We start from the raw sequence: 17,065 nt of genomic DNA, 5'->3' as shown, positions 1-17,065 counted from the left end.
ATGTGGCGTGCGCCCCCTAATTTTGCTTTTGTGCATGATTTGCAATGCTTTAACATATGGATAAGAGTCTTTACTTTAGCCATATAGCCGGAAGCAACAGCTTGGGCCAATAACCTCATACAACTTGGATGATTGTACCTTCTGCATTCCTTGTAGTTACATGCTTGAATGAATCTCCCAAACAGCTGAATTTGTGCTATTTTACAAAGCATAATAATCATTGTTTACAACAATATATAATAGGCAATTAGATAAATATGAAAACGTCTTTTCAGAAGCCTATGTACTTTGCACCTGTGCTTTAATAAATGGGATTTACCAGATTACAGTGTTAAATTAAGCTCTGTAAAGTAATTCACTTTCTACATATTACATTTCAATGCAGAAAAAAACATGACCCTTACCAGAAACCAGTCTGTAGACTCCTATTTCACTCTATCTATAGGTATACAAATTGATTGAATGATGAATTGAAAGGGTGTACCAGTTATGAGAACAAGCCATTTTGCCAGTAAAAAAAATTGCCCTGAAAAGCTTTGGTGTAAAGACAAATAGGTTTATTGTTCCCTACTTAACACTGTTGGCCTTATGCAATATATAAGTAGTTTTTTTATAAAGACCGAGATGTGTAAATTGCAGCAAATCACAGCACCCAATCAGATTTTTTTTTCAGCATTTTGAACATGAACCTATTAAACTGATAACAGGTAAAATGTGATTTATTGATTGATACAACTTACATACCCTGTCACTTTGTTTTTCACATTGCCTTGAGAAAGTGGACCTGGCATTGGATATATTTTGTCATGTTAGGTGCATGTTTGCTAAGTATTATATAAGGCTGGATTCACACTGCTGGCTTCCAGCAGGGGTCCAGTGCATCCCTGTTCTCCCTGTTTTAGGGACAAATCAGGCCTGCATTTTTTGCTGGATTCAGACCTGAAACGGACCAGAAGACGCACAGAACTCTTATGCAAACCGCTCCGCAGCCGCTCTCCATTGAGAGCCAGTCACAGTCTCCTTACATGCAAATTGGATGTGGAAAAACCCACATCCAATTCACACTAGTGTGAACCCAGTCTAAGTGTTTATATAACTATTCAGAGAGATTACATTACTCCCTTGTCTGTAGCTTTTTAACTGATTTTAATGTGAAAAGGCAGAGTTCTTTTGAAAAATTATACTCTTGCTGTATATTGTGACATGCCATGAATGTAATCCAGACCTGTAAAGTTACAAGAAAGTCCACCAGTAAGATTTTAATTCTAGTGTGGCACTTTTGACCGTTTTGCAGCTTTCTTCACTTGGTTCAGTGTGCAAGTTGCTAAGGTACAATGGTTTCCTTTTTGGCATCTACATATTACATTTGTAGCCAGGTTCTGGACTACAGAAACCTGAAAAATGGAGACATTTCCTCCTTTCCAATCAGTTTACTTTCACTTTCTGCCATTATGCTAAATGTTGTGTTGCAGTATCTCCTCCAGTCATCAGAGGGAGAACTATAGCCAGAAAAGCCTATGGATTCCTATGCATAATGCTGAGGATCATGGGATTTGAAGTCCAGGAAGTAAACCATATTGTGAAACTTATGGACCTTTTGCACTATCATTCTAAAGAGACACGGGGGAAGAAGGAGGTGTGGAGATGCTTTTCTAAGACTGTTCAGCTAGACTCTCTCTTAGTGCTGAGGGTACTGATAATAGCACATCTGCTGCATACTAACCAGACTGCTGAGAAGCCAGACCAGCAGAGGCACCCGAGTCATCACAGCACATACCACAGCAAAAACTTTCAACCAAACACTGCGCTATTCTTATAAAAATATAACATAAAAAAGAGCTGCTAACACACCACTAGGGTAAAAAGTGTAAAGTAATCGATGCTGTATAAAAGTGTAGCGCTTCAAAAACTAGGCATGTTTATGCCATCCTTCCAAAAACATCATATATGTATAAACTTATACCTATACATTCAGTGAAAATTCACAATGTGGAATAGTGCACGTAACATATAAGACTTTACTATAAATCTCATATAAACATTAATTGCTATGTATGCATATAGCTGTGACTATAAAGTGATTCTAAAAAGAAGTTCAAAATAAAAGAAAAAAATCAAAAAAGAAAGTCCCAACAGGAAAATACAAAGTCTCTTGTGTATAATATCCGTGTATGGTCCACAAGTGTGCAGGAAATATCTTATACCTCCTTCATAAAAACTCATGCATTCACCACGTGATGTTCCTGTCACCAAGCGAATTGGACGCTTACCAGATTTATTGGATCCACACAAATTTACATTTGGAGGATCGCATAAACTCATGCATATATATGCAGATTCCTTCAGCAGTGCATTTTCCAGGGGGATTTCAAATATAGCTAATCCTTTCGCGTGTTGGGAAGTACTTTATCTCCAGCCATACAAATCCATAGGAGTAGTTGAGCACATATAAAGGAAAACAGGGACCAAAAATAGTGTAATTCCATTTTATATAAAAAATTAAATATAAAAGTAATAAACTCACATGTGTACAATAGGTTAAGCGCTTATCAGTATAAAACACGGCTGCAGTGGAGTCCCGACGCGTTTCGTCATAAAAGACGTCATCTGGGGTGGGGACATACCACAGCAATTGCATCTGAACTGTTGTCACAGGTAGACCAAAGCATCCTCTCACTCTCTACTTCCCACTGCTTAATCTTCAGAGGCATGCTGTAGAGAGTCTGAGGGGGGCCCCTTTCTACAGGGAGAGTTCACAGCCACACCATAGGGAATGGTGAGATAGTACTGCACACTGTTCACACTGTTAGCAGGGACTGAGTTTCTGGAGGCAGGACATTAAGTATACAACAACTAAGCTGCACTTTTTCTGCACCTATACTGCATGCTGGTTTATTAAAGCTGTGTCGATGTATCAACACTTCTTAGGGGCCCCAACAGTAGCTGGTAGAAGTACAGCATGAAATGGACTGCCTCCCCCATAAGTCCCCTTTGTTCCAGAGGCATACCATTAGGGGTCGCAGGGATCACAATTGTGACCTAGCTCCATGTTCCAAGAGGCCCATGTGTGGCTTTCCTGTTCACATCTGGACAGGAGGGCAGCATATACACAAACCAATCCCCTCCATTTTCTGCCTGCAGCTGGCTGAAATGCCTAGTTCTCCTCCTCTCCTTCCCACCTGCATTCAGTGGCTGTAGAAGGAAAATTGAGGGAATCAATTCATGTAAATGAAGGATGAATGATGGCCAGGCTCCCTGTGTGCTCACCTGGTACACCCTGCATTGCTGCTGGCTTCCCTCTCCTCTCCTGCCAGCTGCTTTGTGGGATGTGTCAGGATGGATAGCAGGGAAATATGTAATTTACTGGCCCATTCCTTTTCTGAAAGAGCACAGTGCAGTGAGTGATTGTACCATTCATAATTGAAGCATAGTAAACTGTGGTGGAACTAGCAGGGTCGCAAAGGTAGTTCTGCCTTGCTAACTACCTGCAACTGAGCCCTGGTTTTGCATCCCTGTGGGGGGGGCCTTGACAGCAGGAAAGGTCTGGCTGCAGGACCGTAATGAAGGGCTTTGAAAAAGAAGAAACACCTTCAAATCACTTTACCGCCCCCTGGATGAACGTAGAACATGGCAACGAGGTGGGGCGGTGGCAGGTAACGCTTCTTAAGGCGGACACTGGTACACTGAGTTGGTCCCCCTATGCTAGATTGCCAGCTGCTTCTGCTTCATACAGCCCTGCTTGCCTGTGTGCACATCTTGGTCCCTTTCATCCATGCTGATATAGAGCTGCTTATTTGTAAGTGTACTATGCATTTAGTACCAATAAATACTATCCATTTTTAATAGGAACCTGCGCCCCTGTTTATTTTTTTTAATAAATGGCCTGGAGTAAAGAGCCCCAGGATCAGTGGGAAGTGCCCCAGGCTCAGAGAGAAGAGCCCCAGGATGGATGAACAGGGGCACTGGAGGAGGTCAGTGGTGCCCTTCATGGTTTCTTGCACTGGGGCCCTGAAGTTTCTAGGTACACCTCTGCTTTGTTCCCTTTTCTGCTTTCTTTCACTTCTATGGTCAGCGCATATCCAATCAGTCTAGGCCTAACATAGTCGCCATTAAGGCCCTTGGGCAGTATAGGTACAATAAGACCAAAGATACATGATAAAAACAATAAATGATAGTGTTAATATATAACCCATAGAATTTCATAGGTATACACGTGCATGTATATTGTTGGCATATTGCAGCAATGACTACAATGATATAAATGACCTTCAAACTACCTGGGTGTGGTAGGAAGAGACCCTGGGGTGGTGGTATCTCAATCCAATAACCATAAAACTGTATAAGATGTAACATAAATTGTAAAAAATATAAGTACAAACAGTTTAAAACTAGCTCAATGCATTTTGTGGTTTGTTATTGCCACTCTTCAGGAGCAGACACGTGGTATAAATCTAAAACAAGGTACAAAATTGTCAAAGTTATTAGCATATAGCAAAGGGAACGATGCACATATTAGGATGGAACCAATACCAAAGTAATACTTACAAACAGGTCTGCTGTGTATAGTAGGTATGGCGTGGCTAATTCAACCAGAGGCCCACCAGTAGTGTCAGCTGCGGAGACTGAGGGAGCATGTGCCACAACCGCAACCCACCACAGAGCGACAGACATACATATTTGCTAGATCCCAGGGGGTGGGGATACCTGTATATACATAACGACGTCTGTTGAGGGCTTCTGTAAAACATAACAATAATAGCAAATATATAAAACTCCATGGCACACAGAGTATCTCATATTCAAAATAAGAATACGGGAATTGAGATGTATTGATAAATATGACAGAACTCTCATGGCAGAGGAATGTAGAAACCAAAGATAGATCAATTTATCTCATAGCAGAGCATAGGTACCAAGATCCGTTGGAGTACACTATATGCAAGAAAACGCAAACAGGACATAAGGCTATTATGATTTGCATCTATCTATTAAAGTTTTTGCGCTAAAACCAAGGAAACTTAGGCCGCGTACACACGGGCGGACTGTTCGCCCAACTTTGTCCGCTGAACAGTGTTTCAGCGGACAGTCCGCTCGTGTGTGGGCTTCAGCGGACAGTTTCAGCGGACAGTCTGTCGAACAAAGTTTTTCGGAATTTCCGTAAGACCGGTAACTTGGTTTCAGCGGACAGTCCGCTCGTGTGTAGGCTTGTTCGACAAACTAAGTTTCGCGCATGCTCAGAAAGGATTTACACGGCGAAGGTTGCATTGCAGTGTATTGGACGTCAAATTTCTCGTCCCGTCGTACGTGCCGTTCATGTCATTGCGCACGCTTTCAGCGGACTGTTCGTTCATCGTGTGTGGTCAAGTCCGATCATGCAAATTTTGAGCGGACTGTTTGTCGGATTGTTTGACAAACTAAGTTGGGCGAACAGTCCGCCCGTGTGTACGCGGCCTTAGACTTCTGTAGTGTATCAATGCTTTACTAAACAGGAAAAACTGCACATACAACTATAGGAAGCACAATACAACACAAATCATAGCTTACAAAAATATGCCTACAAATATAAGCATGTACAATATGTACACATTAAGTAAACAAAACAATTACTCATTTTAGGGTTTAAGATGTAATGTCCTTCATGGTTCCTTGCTCAGTCCAACTTAAAATGTCTCCAAAGTTATCCGGCTTCCAGCAGCCATGTGTTACTCCATCGTCCTTCCAAAACACATCTCTTGTCTGAACACATGTTTCTTTCAAAAGCTCCCCAAGCCCCTCCCACCAACTTCCTGCATACACCAACTTCCTCTGCTCAGCTCCAAATCTATCCAGCTGGTTTATTTACATATCAATGGAGGGGGAAGATCCTCTGTAAACATATGCCCCTACTAAATCTAATTCTATATTATTGCTATCAAGACAATACAAATGATCATAGCAACACAGAGGCCAACAAGGGACAGTCCTATAAGGGCACAGCCAAGGCACACCCCCCATCGTCACGCTGCTTGCATGTGGGGAAGGAGGCGCCACCACCTGAGCGTCTGAGACACCCGGTGGTTGCCAAAACCAACCCTTTGTGCCGCACGCAGATGGAAAGAGACCTCCCATGCAATGGCGCCCTGGATAAGACGTGGCACGTGTGGAGGAATGGGCGTAATGTTGATGTGCAGCATGTTGATAGCCCCCGCCCAGCCCACGTCAGAGAGGTAGGGTTAGACACTTTACCATGTTTGTTTATGTCTTTCTTTGTGTCAGTTAAGAGATTTTCCTTTACATGCTTTGTAGTAAGTTGTACAGGAAGGGAGGGGAAATCTGATCAGACAGCAATAAAAGCCTAACAGAGACTGTACCCCTTCACCATTCTATCATATAGCTACCTAAAATGTATCCATCCCCTTAAATGAGATATAATATCTTACAGTTATTATAAAAAAAGGATTGTAATAAAAATGTAGTCTGCTAAGAGTAACACAACCATGCTAAATTATATATGTAATCCTTACTAATTAGCGAGCGATGATCTTTTTAATGTCAGTGACTTATAGCAAATCTCTTATTTAATTGTCAATGGAGGTACTTCAGGAAAAAATGTATACATTGTTTAAAAACTCACTTTCTATACTGTTTAATGAAACCAATGCTATTATAGGGATGTAAAACTATTCTGAAGCCTCTTGTATATACTTAAGTTCATAGTGCATATTTTCCTTTTGTACGAGTTAAATGAATGACATCCAAATAAGCAAACAGTGGGAAGGGCTTGCATGTGTATAGATTACAGTGAAAAACAGGTACGTAGAGACAGGTGGGAATATTTGATTTAAAGGAAATAGTGCACAGCAACCTGTTTGTAACCAGATCTACAGTCCATGCTAGACTGTCAGTAGCTGCCAGAAATGTGGAATCTCTGTCAGTTGTTATTACTCTTTTTGGGGTGTATCATAATTATCAAATATCTGAAAGTGATATGGGCAGCAAGAAACCTTCCTCCTGGACCCATTCCTTTACCCTTTATTGGAAATTTGTGGGCACTGAATTTCCAGCTCCTACCAGAGACACTTAGACAGGTATGTGCCATTACTGAATTAATCTATTAAGAGGTAACCAAAAGATTTCATCTTATACGTGAGTTTAAAGAAACAGTACAGATGCATGTGTTGGAGGTAAACGTTTTTTTTAAAAGTTTTTTTTATTAAAAATAAATACCATTTTTTTTTTTTACATTTCACTGTGCTTAATATATATAAATATGACATTTGGTTCTATCTGAAAGCAAGTTTAAATCCATTGGTAAGATATGATATTCTTAATTAATTTATTAAAGTTCTCTGTATTTCTGTAAAAATAAATAGAAGTTTTTTTCATATTGCACTGTGTTTAATACATATAAATATGACGTATGGTTTTATATGAAAGCAAGTGTAGATCCACTGGAAAGGTACACTATGATATTCCTACTTCTCCATCTGTATTTCTATAAAAATAAATAAATTGCAATATGCAATAAGTTGCATATTGCACTGTGTTTAATACATATAAATATGAAATTTGGTTCTACCTAAAAGCAAGTGTAGATCAATTGTTAAAGTATACTATGATATTCTTAATTAATCGAGTTTTCCATCTGTATTTCTATCAAAATAAATGGCATTTTTTTCATATACATATAAATATGACACGTGGTAATATAAGAAAGCAAGTGTTGACCCATTGGAAAGGTACACTATGATATTTCTAATTATTCAACTTCTCCGTTTGTATATCTATCAAAATAAATGGCATTTTTTTCATATTGTACTGTGTTTAATGCATAAAAAATATGAAATTTAGTTCTATCTGAAGGCAAGTGTAGATCCATTGGTAAAGTACACTATGATATTCTTAATAAATCAAGTTCTCCATCTGTATTTCTGTAACAGTCCATGTTTTAACTACTTTTGACTTTGAGACTTTGTTGTACTCAGCTAATTTCACTTTGCTATAAAATATAGGGATGCACATGTGGAACACTCTATGAATATGTGGAACACTCTAAAAAACATTCTATGAAGTATGTTGCTTTTTTTTGGGGTGATATGAAAAACAATGTAATCCTTCACCCCGTTCTTACAGCTCAAGACCCCTGTAGGACAATTCCTTATCCCATGTAGAGCTATGACTTGCACTAGCTTTTCACCTAAACAATCTGTGGTCCCTTCTAGTGCTTCTGGTGGATTATCAATAGCAACATATAAAATATGTAGCTCAGTTGAAAGTTCAAGCTTTCAACGTCTTTCAGCTTGCCATGCTTGAGATGCGATTCCCCAATGAGGTCCTGACAAATGGTGAGTTCCAGGAAGATATAAAACCCCACTGCAGCACACCCAAATGGAGAGCAGGCATAGTTAGAATGATTCACAAGACGAGGCTTACCTGAAGAGTGGCTTTAATATTTATCATTCATCTTTTGCGCCAAGTTGTCTGGTTAGCTAAATCCATATATTTATCAGAATTCTTATCATTTGAAAAGCCTTAAATCTAAGCATGTGAAAATGGAGGCCATTGTGTTTTTGGGTTCATGTGCGTTCCTGTTATGAGAGTATTGTTAAATGGTTGCATTTCACTATAGTAGAGTATATAGTATAGAACATTCAATTCTAACAAGTATGATTTTGACCAGTTCTCTCTACACATGTTTTCAACAGAGATTAGACTAGACATAGATCATTAGTCCTTTAGGTACAAAAAATAGGTGTTTTGTACTAAAACAGAATTCAAAGGCAATTGGGTTCTATTGCCGCCTGCAGGGGGATTTAGATACTAGCAAACTTTGAAAAAAGCAGTTTCCAGCCTGGTGTAACCCCTCACACTCCTATTATTCTTCAGTTTGGTAGAAAAGATATACTAGGAATAAGCTCACAAATACCAAGGGATGGGACCCGTACCCTTTAATACCCCTTAATAAACTCCAAAAAATGATTTTACAACAAATACAACAAACCTATTTCCTTCTACTTCATTAAGGGACACAAGATTCAGCTATTTGGAACATCCAAAAGCAGTCCAGCTGAGGGGTTGGCAACAGTAATAAGCTGGTGACTGCATGTAGCTCAAAAAGCTACTTAAAGGCCTTACATACCTCCCAACTTTGGAACTTGAGAATGAGGGACACTTTAGTGAGGTGCCAAAAATGAGCAGCTTTAGTCCACCAAAATATTTGTTGTCATTCTAAAACAGAGCTTAAGGACAAACTCCGGGAAGATTAAAAAATCCACCCTTGCAGTTTGCCCCAACACACACAAACACACACCACACTGTAAGGGTTTAATGAGGGGAGAGAGGAAGAAGCTCTGTCATTTACCTTACACACCTTGGCATACTCCTGCCCTGTCCAAAGCATTGATCTTTGTGTCATCAAATATTATACAGCATTATTGTATACAACAAATATTATACAACAATATTGTCCGTTGGGGAGGCTGGAGCAGGGAGTGGAGTAAGTATTTTCTTCCTCTGCCCCTAGACTGAACGAGCATTTAACCCTTGCAGTTCGAAGGGACCTTACTGCAAGGGTAGATTTGTAATTTTCCGGAGTTGTGCTTAAAGGGCTGAGTCAATTTCTGGCAGATCAACATTCTGTATTTGCAAGTTACTAAAGGGGATAAAACATGTGAAGTATGCATGCTCCAGGATATACTGCATACATTTTTTTCCCTTGTGATACACTTTAATGTGTCCAGGTATTTCTTTGTAATCACAAATATTGCACAAACATCATCTGTTTATCAAACCTTTAGTTAAAGGTGCCCCTATCATTCCATTAGAACTGATCACAGCCTCAAAAGATCCTGTATTTGTTGCAGATTTGCAGAGTTTAACATTCGATTTAGGATTATTTATGTTCTTTGAATGGAGGGGAAAAAAATTGCAATTTGTTCACAATTTTCCTTCAAGTCTGGTCATAGCTCTGAAGGTCAAATTATTAGTATGATGTGATGTTTTCATATCATAATGCACATAAAGTCTTAAACACTACTAAAAGTCACATGCCATTTATTTATATATAAGTTTAATTACATACATATTACTATAATTGCACAACTAATAGCTATGTCTTCTCCAGTGTCCTTATTTATACATGCCAACATATAGTGCTTGGACAGAGTACTCTCCATAGGGTTCCTACATTGAAACGTCACCTTGTCAATAACAATAGCAATATCACTGCTTTATTAGTTACCTGTTCAGCTTATATATGAGAATTTTAATATCTTGTAAATAGTTTTTTTATGTGTTTTTGGTGAGGGCAAGATGAATGTTGTTATGAGACCATATGGGTTGTATAGGTTTCTGAAAGTTAAATAATGAAACATGTTATTCTCATTCACAGCTTGCTAAACTTCATGGAAGCATCTATACAGTGTGGCTTGGTGAGACTCCACTGGTGGTGCTGAGTGGCTGCAAAGCTGTAAAAGATGGCATTGTGTCTCATTCTGAGGAGCTGTCAGGACGCCCTGTGGCTGGATTTTTAGGGGCTCTCCTTGGGGGTAAAGGTAAAAATGTATTTCCCAGTATACATACGTAGTCTGCAGTATATTGAAGGTTTAAAACCATGGCAATGAGTGTTCATTTTGATGAAAAAGCATATATACAGTAAAGAGTATAAAAATATACTTTATTGAATGTAACTGGAAAGACAAATGGAAGGAAGGAAAAAGGCCATCAGCATATATTGATGCATACATTTGCAAGGTATAAGATTCATACATTAAACATTGTGGAGTGCTGCTATACAGCCTTTATGAGATACAAGCAAGAAACTTGGAGGCCCTGGTGCATCATGGGACATGTAACACTATTTATGATTACAGAACTATAGACCTAAAGTTCCTCAAGTACAGACTATCCTCTGTGCAAAACTTCTTGTCTACTTCTCATATTGAAAACTTTATTTTGCCTACAGGATAAAGGTTTGCACGTATTATCAATGGAAATTAAGCATGCTAAAATACTGCAACTATCCTGTCTATAAAGCTCTCTTCATATATAACTAGAGTATCACTTTTCACCTCAGGTTATCAATAAATTTCCCCTTTCTTAATAGGTATAGTTACCTCTAATGGACACACGTGGAAACAACATAGACGTTTTGGGCTAATGACCCTGAGAAACTTAGGACTTGGAAAATGTGGCCTGGAGTCACGTATACAAGAAGAAGCTTTCTGTCTGATGGAGTCATTTAAAGCCAAGAATGGTTAGTCCAATGGTGTTGGTCTAGAATAGCCTATAGTTTTTACTGTTCATATATTACCAGTAGGTAATACTGTACGTTAATGCTATAATACATGCATGACATTATTTAAAAAAAGACTTCTATTGGCTATTAAATAAAAAAGGTGATCAAACCTCAAACTACAGGGCACAAATCCAAATCAACGCTCTACAGATGCCCCATTTATAGTTTTGGACTACAACATCCAACATAAGGAAGTGGAGAAACTAATAAAAAACATTGGCATATATTGAAGTATGACAGACATTTAAAACAGATCTTACCAGACGTACCCAATGTGGTATAAAAGAGAGCCCCTATGTTGAGGTATATTATTGTTAAAAACGTAGTAGAACCACCAAAGGCAAGTGGGTATACTGTTTTTTCAGTGAAAGGATTCTATCCCTGCAAACAATGCTTTGCATGCCGTCATTCAAAAAAAAAAAACACAACATAAAGTAAATGAATTTATATCTACACACACTGGACAAAAATATAGTATTAGAGATTTCATTAGTTGCCACACGGAGGGGGTTGTATATGTTATGTTATGTATACAATGCAGTTGCAACCTACAGTATGTAGGCAGAACTAAGAGAACTCTAAGGCCGCGTACACACGCGCGGACTGTTTGCCCAACCTTGTTCGTCAAACAGTTTCGGCAAACAGTCCGCTCAAAATTTGCATGAGCGGACTTGCCCACACACGAGCGGACTGTTTGACGAACAAGGTTGGGCAAACAGTTCGCTCAACTTTTGAAATGAACGGACTCGCCCATGTAAGGAGGAGGCAAATCCGCCCATTTCGAGCGCGTGTACAGGTAGGCGGGGCCCGCGAAGGAGACGTCGCGGGCTCCGCCGCCTGGAATGGGCTTAAAGGGGAACCCCAACGCCGAAAAAAATCGGCGTGGGGGTTCCCCCAAAGTCCACACCAGACCCTTGTCCGAGCACGCTACCCGGCCGGCCAGGAAAGGGGGGCGAGCGAGCGCGCCCCCCCTCCTGAGCCGTACCAGGCCGCGTGCCCTCAACATGGGGGGGTGCCTTGGGGAAGGGGGGGCCGCGCGGCCCCCCCACCCCAAAGCACCTTGTCCCCATGTTGATGAGGACAAGGGCCTCTTCCCGACAACCCTGGCCGTTGGTTGTCGGGGTCTGCGGGCGGGGGGCTTATCGGAATCCGGGAGCCCCCTTTAAGAAGGGGGCCCCCGGATACCGGCCCCCCACCCTATGTGAATGAGTATGGGGTACAATGTACCCCTACCCATTCACCTGTGAAATAAAGTACAAAAAAAAACACAACACAGGGAAAAAATATTTTATTGCACAGCTCCGGGGGTCTTCCGTCTTCGGGGGTCTTCTCGCCGGACTCCTCCGCTATCTGTGTGTAGCTCTTTTACTAGCGGAGGAGTCCGGCTTTCTTCCTCCCCGCAGCCGGCCTCTTCTCCCGACTTCGGGGGTCTTGTCCCCCTCTTCGGTTCTTCTGCCGGGCCACCGCGCCTTCTTGTAGCTCTTTTACAGGCGGTGGCCCGGTCTTCTGTCGCCGCTGTCGTCGCCGCCGCCGCCGCCTTCCGTTCTTGTTCTTCTTCTTGTTCTTCTTCTTCTTCTCCTGGAGATGTTGACTCGACGAGCTCTCTGGCCGGAATGCCAGAGCCGCGCTGTGCGGTCACTTATATAGTGACAATGGGGCGGTGTCACATGGTATATGTCACATGGGTTGGTCACATGGTGACCCCGCCCCCTTACGATGTCATAGTCCCCATGTGACATCAACCCATGTGACCAACCCATGTGACATATACCATGTGACACCGCCCCATTGTCACTATATAAGTGACCGCACAGCGCGGCTCTGGCATTCCGGCCGGAGAGATCGTCGAGTCAACATCTCCAGGAGAAGAAGAAGAAGAACAAGAAGAAGAACAAGAACGGAAGGCGGCGGCGGCGGCGGCGACAGCGGCGACAGAAGACTGGGCCACCGCCTGTAAAAGAGCTACAAGAAGGCGCGGTGGCCCGGCAGAAGAACCGAAGAGGGGGACAAGACCCCCGAAGTCGGGAGAAGAGGCCGGCGGCGGGGAGGAAGAAATCCGGACTCCTCCGCTAGTAAAAGAGCTACACACAGATAGCGGAGGAGTCCGGCGAGAAGACCCCCGAAGACGGAAGACCCCCGGAGCTGTGCAATAAAATATTTTTTCTCGTGTGTTGTGTTTTTTTTTGTACTTTATTTCACAGGTGAATGGGTAGGGGTACATTGTACCCCATACTCATTCACATAGGGTGGGGGGCCGGTATCCGGGGGCCCCCTTCTTAAAGGGGGCTCCCGGATTCCGATAAGCCCCCCGCCCGCAGACCCCGACAACCAACGGCCAGGGTTGTCGGGAAGAGGCCCTTGTCCTCATCAACATGGGGACAAGGTGCTTTGGGGTGGGGGGGCCGCGCGGCCCCCCCTTCCCCAAGGCACCCCCCATGTTGAGGGCACGCGGCCTGGTACGGCTCAGGAGGGGGGCGCGCTCGCTCGCCCCCCTTTCCTGGCCGGCCGGGTAGGGTGCTCGGACAAGGGTCTGGTGTGGACTTTGGGGGAACCCCCACGCCGATTTTTTTCGGCGTTGGGGTTCCCCTTTAAGCCCATTCCAGGCGGCGGAGCCCGCGACGTCTCCTTCGCGGGCCCCGCCTACCTGTACACGCGCTCGAAATAGGCGGACTTTCCGAGCGGGAACAGTCCGCTCATTTCGAAAGTACAGCGGACAAGCCCACACACGGGCGGACTGTTCGCTCAAACACAGTTTCAGCGGACAGTTTTTCGGAATTTCCGAAAGACTTTGTCCGTCCAACTGTCCGCTGAAACTGTCCGCTGAAAGCCCACACACGAGCGGACTGTCCGCCCAAACACTGTTCAGCGGACAAGGTTGGGCGAACAGTCCGCCCGTGTGTACGCGGCCTAATGGTTAGAATGAGGGAACATGTCCAAAATATATATAAAGGTTTCCCCAAACATAATGTGAGCAGACATTTTTCAGAGGTACACAACAAAGACCCGTCACAATTAATATTTTGGGGCATAGAAAAATATAAAAAAAATGGAGAGGATCTCATAAAATTAGATCTATTAGCCAAAAGGAATCAATATGGATCCACTCCTTACATACTCTAGTTCCACATGGGTTAAACGTGGAATTCGACTTAAATTGTTTTTTAAGTAACTTTTAAATATCTGTGTATTAATACCGTCCATACATAATTTCCGGTTTTCATATATACAGGTTAATTTCTAGATGAATTGATTTCATTTTTTCAATATATACTATATATATAAATTTTATATGTATATATTTTTATAATTTTTTTATATAAATTTCATATTTAGTAAGTGGCTTTTTTTATTAGTGCCACAATAAGTGACCCATTGGGGGTATAACATTAAATAATAGCAGTATAATTGAATTATTTTTGTATTTTCATGAACGGGACATATCTCTCCACCTTTTCGTAATTAATTTTACTATCTTTATTTTATTTATTTTTTATAATACATTTCATATAATTTATTCATAAATAAAAATATTTTTTAGGTTTGTGAATTTAACCATAGGAAGTTTTTAATATAGTTTTGTGCCAGATCAAAGTGGACAGTGTGCTTGTATGAGACCCACTTCCACCATAATTATAATTGCCACTTTACTCACTATATTCTGTGATATTAAAAGTTTTACTAACCAACAAAATGGCCACGCACATGTTGGAGACAAGTCTCCAACAAGTAGCCAATCAAACACTTCCTGTTCTGGTACTTAAATTGACAAGGTTTTTGACCAATCCGGATCCCCTGATGAAGTCACGACCTGTGACGTAATGCATAGGGAAGTTACTGGATTAAGGAGCAACCGGAAGTGACGCATAGAGACGTTTGTAACACCGCACATTGTTTGATCTGCCTGCTGTTTTCAGCCAGGTTTTTTTTAAGTAGCCATTTTTTAAACATAAATAAACCTATTTGAGACATATTACGCTAAGGGATCTTCCTGCTTATTCCCCGCTTTCATTTGCCGTGCATGAACGGGCGAACTAACCAACTGGGAGCCATTATTGCAATGCAGCACTCTTAAGGACATCATCCCTGGTTACCACACTCAGGAGGGCTCATCATTAGAAATATCTGAGTGGCATTTCTTACCCATTTAGAGGTAAGCGCATAGAGAGCACTGAGTGGAGCACACGAAGAGTACACAGTGGATGTCACCTGAACAGTTTGCCTGTCACATTGCTGCACACCAGCACTTTTTTCACTAATTTGCATGTTTACTGGTAATGGATGAACTTTTATGGGTATCACTACTCAATATAAATAGGACTGTATTGGTACACCTACACACTTAAAGGTGTACACAAAAGATCATTTTATAATCTGCACTTTATGATAATCTTGCACCATTTTGCACTATTTCGTGTTCGTTCAATTATTATTTAATATTTAGCACCTGATGATGATTTTCACGATTTTGCACTATATTCATTGTTTGTTTTAAATAATCTGCATAGCAGCAGCTATTTTATTTACTTTATGAATCTATGGTAATGTGTTGCGCATTTTTTTAAAATAATTGATTTGCTTAGTTTGCAAAGTAGCAGTTTGCACAGCAGCTAAATAGTTGCATGCACAGCAAATAATTTATTTGCATAGCAGCAATTTGCACTAGGACTCACCATTAGTATTGGTATAATTATTGATTTATTGCACTTTATCTATGAGGTAGAATACATATCAAACAAGGACATTCCATCTTTGTAGTAATATATGGTATATAGTTTGCGCTGATCACCTTTTTTATTTATTTTTGTTCAAGTGCATCGTATACACTTTAGGTCTAGCAGCAATCTAACCGACATACCACATTCAGATATTTTTCACTTTGATAGCGTGAGGGAACCACACTTTTTCTATATCTGCTATTGGCTAGTGCATTTTAGTGCTGAGAAGTAACTGTAAAAATGTAACGTTTTTCATCTGATTTAGGAGAACCATTTGATCCTTCAATGATGATCATTTATTCTGTGGCAAATGTAATTTCTGCTGTGGTGTTTGGACACCGTTTTTCTATTGATGATGGGATTTTCCAGAAATTGGTGCAATGCAGTCATGATCTTCTTGAAAGCATTGGGTCAGCATGGGCAAGGGTAAGTATAAATAAAGTTGGGTCTTGATTTTATTCTGGGTATGAATTAATTGACTGATGTGCACATTCTGATAATAATAATAATGCTTACTTTTTACCCAGCTATATGATTCTTTTCCATGGCTGATGAAACATCTACCTGGCCCTCATCAGAAAGCCTTTGCAATTATGGAATGCTTACATCAGTTTACCAACAATGAAATCCAAATGCATAAAGAAAACGGATCATTAGAGGAACCTCAAGATGTCATCGACTATTACCTGGCCCACATTCAAAAAGTACTGTAGAAAATTAGCCACTGTTATTTATTTATTTACTCAGACAGTGAAAAATATTTATTTTGATGTGCAAAATATTATCCCAATGCATGCTTGAAATATTTCTGTAAGATGCCCAATAAATATAGTAATGATTACTTGAGTAGGGAATTATTTGAAGGGGAATTTTGGCATGTTGCAGCTGTCAAATACAACTCATGTAGTGCAAATGAGAGTTAAGAGCAGTGGTCAGGGCCGCAACATGGCCCAGAGGAGGGCAATATGTACATGACTTTAGATCAGTTATGTAAGGATTTAGTGTATAATACATCCTTTATAAAGTACATCTTGTCGTGTTGTGAGAATGTATGTGTCAAAGAATTGTGGTGTTT

At 40.9% G+C, this 17,065-nt stretch overlaps 1 protein-coding gene across 3 annotated transcripts in view; it reads left to right on the top strand.

Moving 5' to 3' along the window:
- LOC143974017 (cytochrome P450 2J6-like) overlaps positions 1–17,065 on the top strand; it is an 80,406-nt gene that overhangs the window by 52,941 nt on the left and 10,400 nt on the right. The window contains exons 1-5 of one of the 3 annotated variants that reach the window (XM_077474986.1): positions 6,803–7,067; positions 10,370–10,532; positions 11,084–11,233; positions 16,256–16,416; positions 16,518–16,694. In XM_077474986.1, coding sequence (XP_077331112.1) covers positions 6,897–7,067; positions 10,370–10,532; positions 11,084–11,233; positions 16,256–16,416; positions 16,518–16,694 — 822 coding nt within the window. In that variant the 5' untranslated portion in view covers positions 6,803–6,896. The other 2 variants (XM_077474988.1, XM_077474987.1) reach the window with 2 other exon arrangements.

The sequence above is a fragment of the Lithobates pipiens genome, unplaced genomic scaffold (assembly GCF_037356315.1).
Source record: "Lithobates pipiens isolate NorthernLeopardFrog02 unplaced genomic scaffold, aLitPip1_a1.2 Scaffold_13, whole genome shotgun sequence".
Lineage (NCBI taxonomy): Eukaryota > Metazoa > Chordata > Amphibia > Anura > Ranidae > Lithobates > Lithobates pipiens.
The sequence above is the reverse complement of the archived record's forward strand: the minus strand, read 5'-3'. Positions and strand labels throughout refer to the sequence as shown.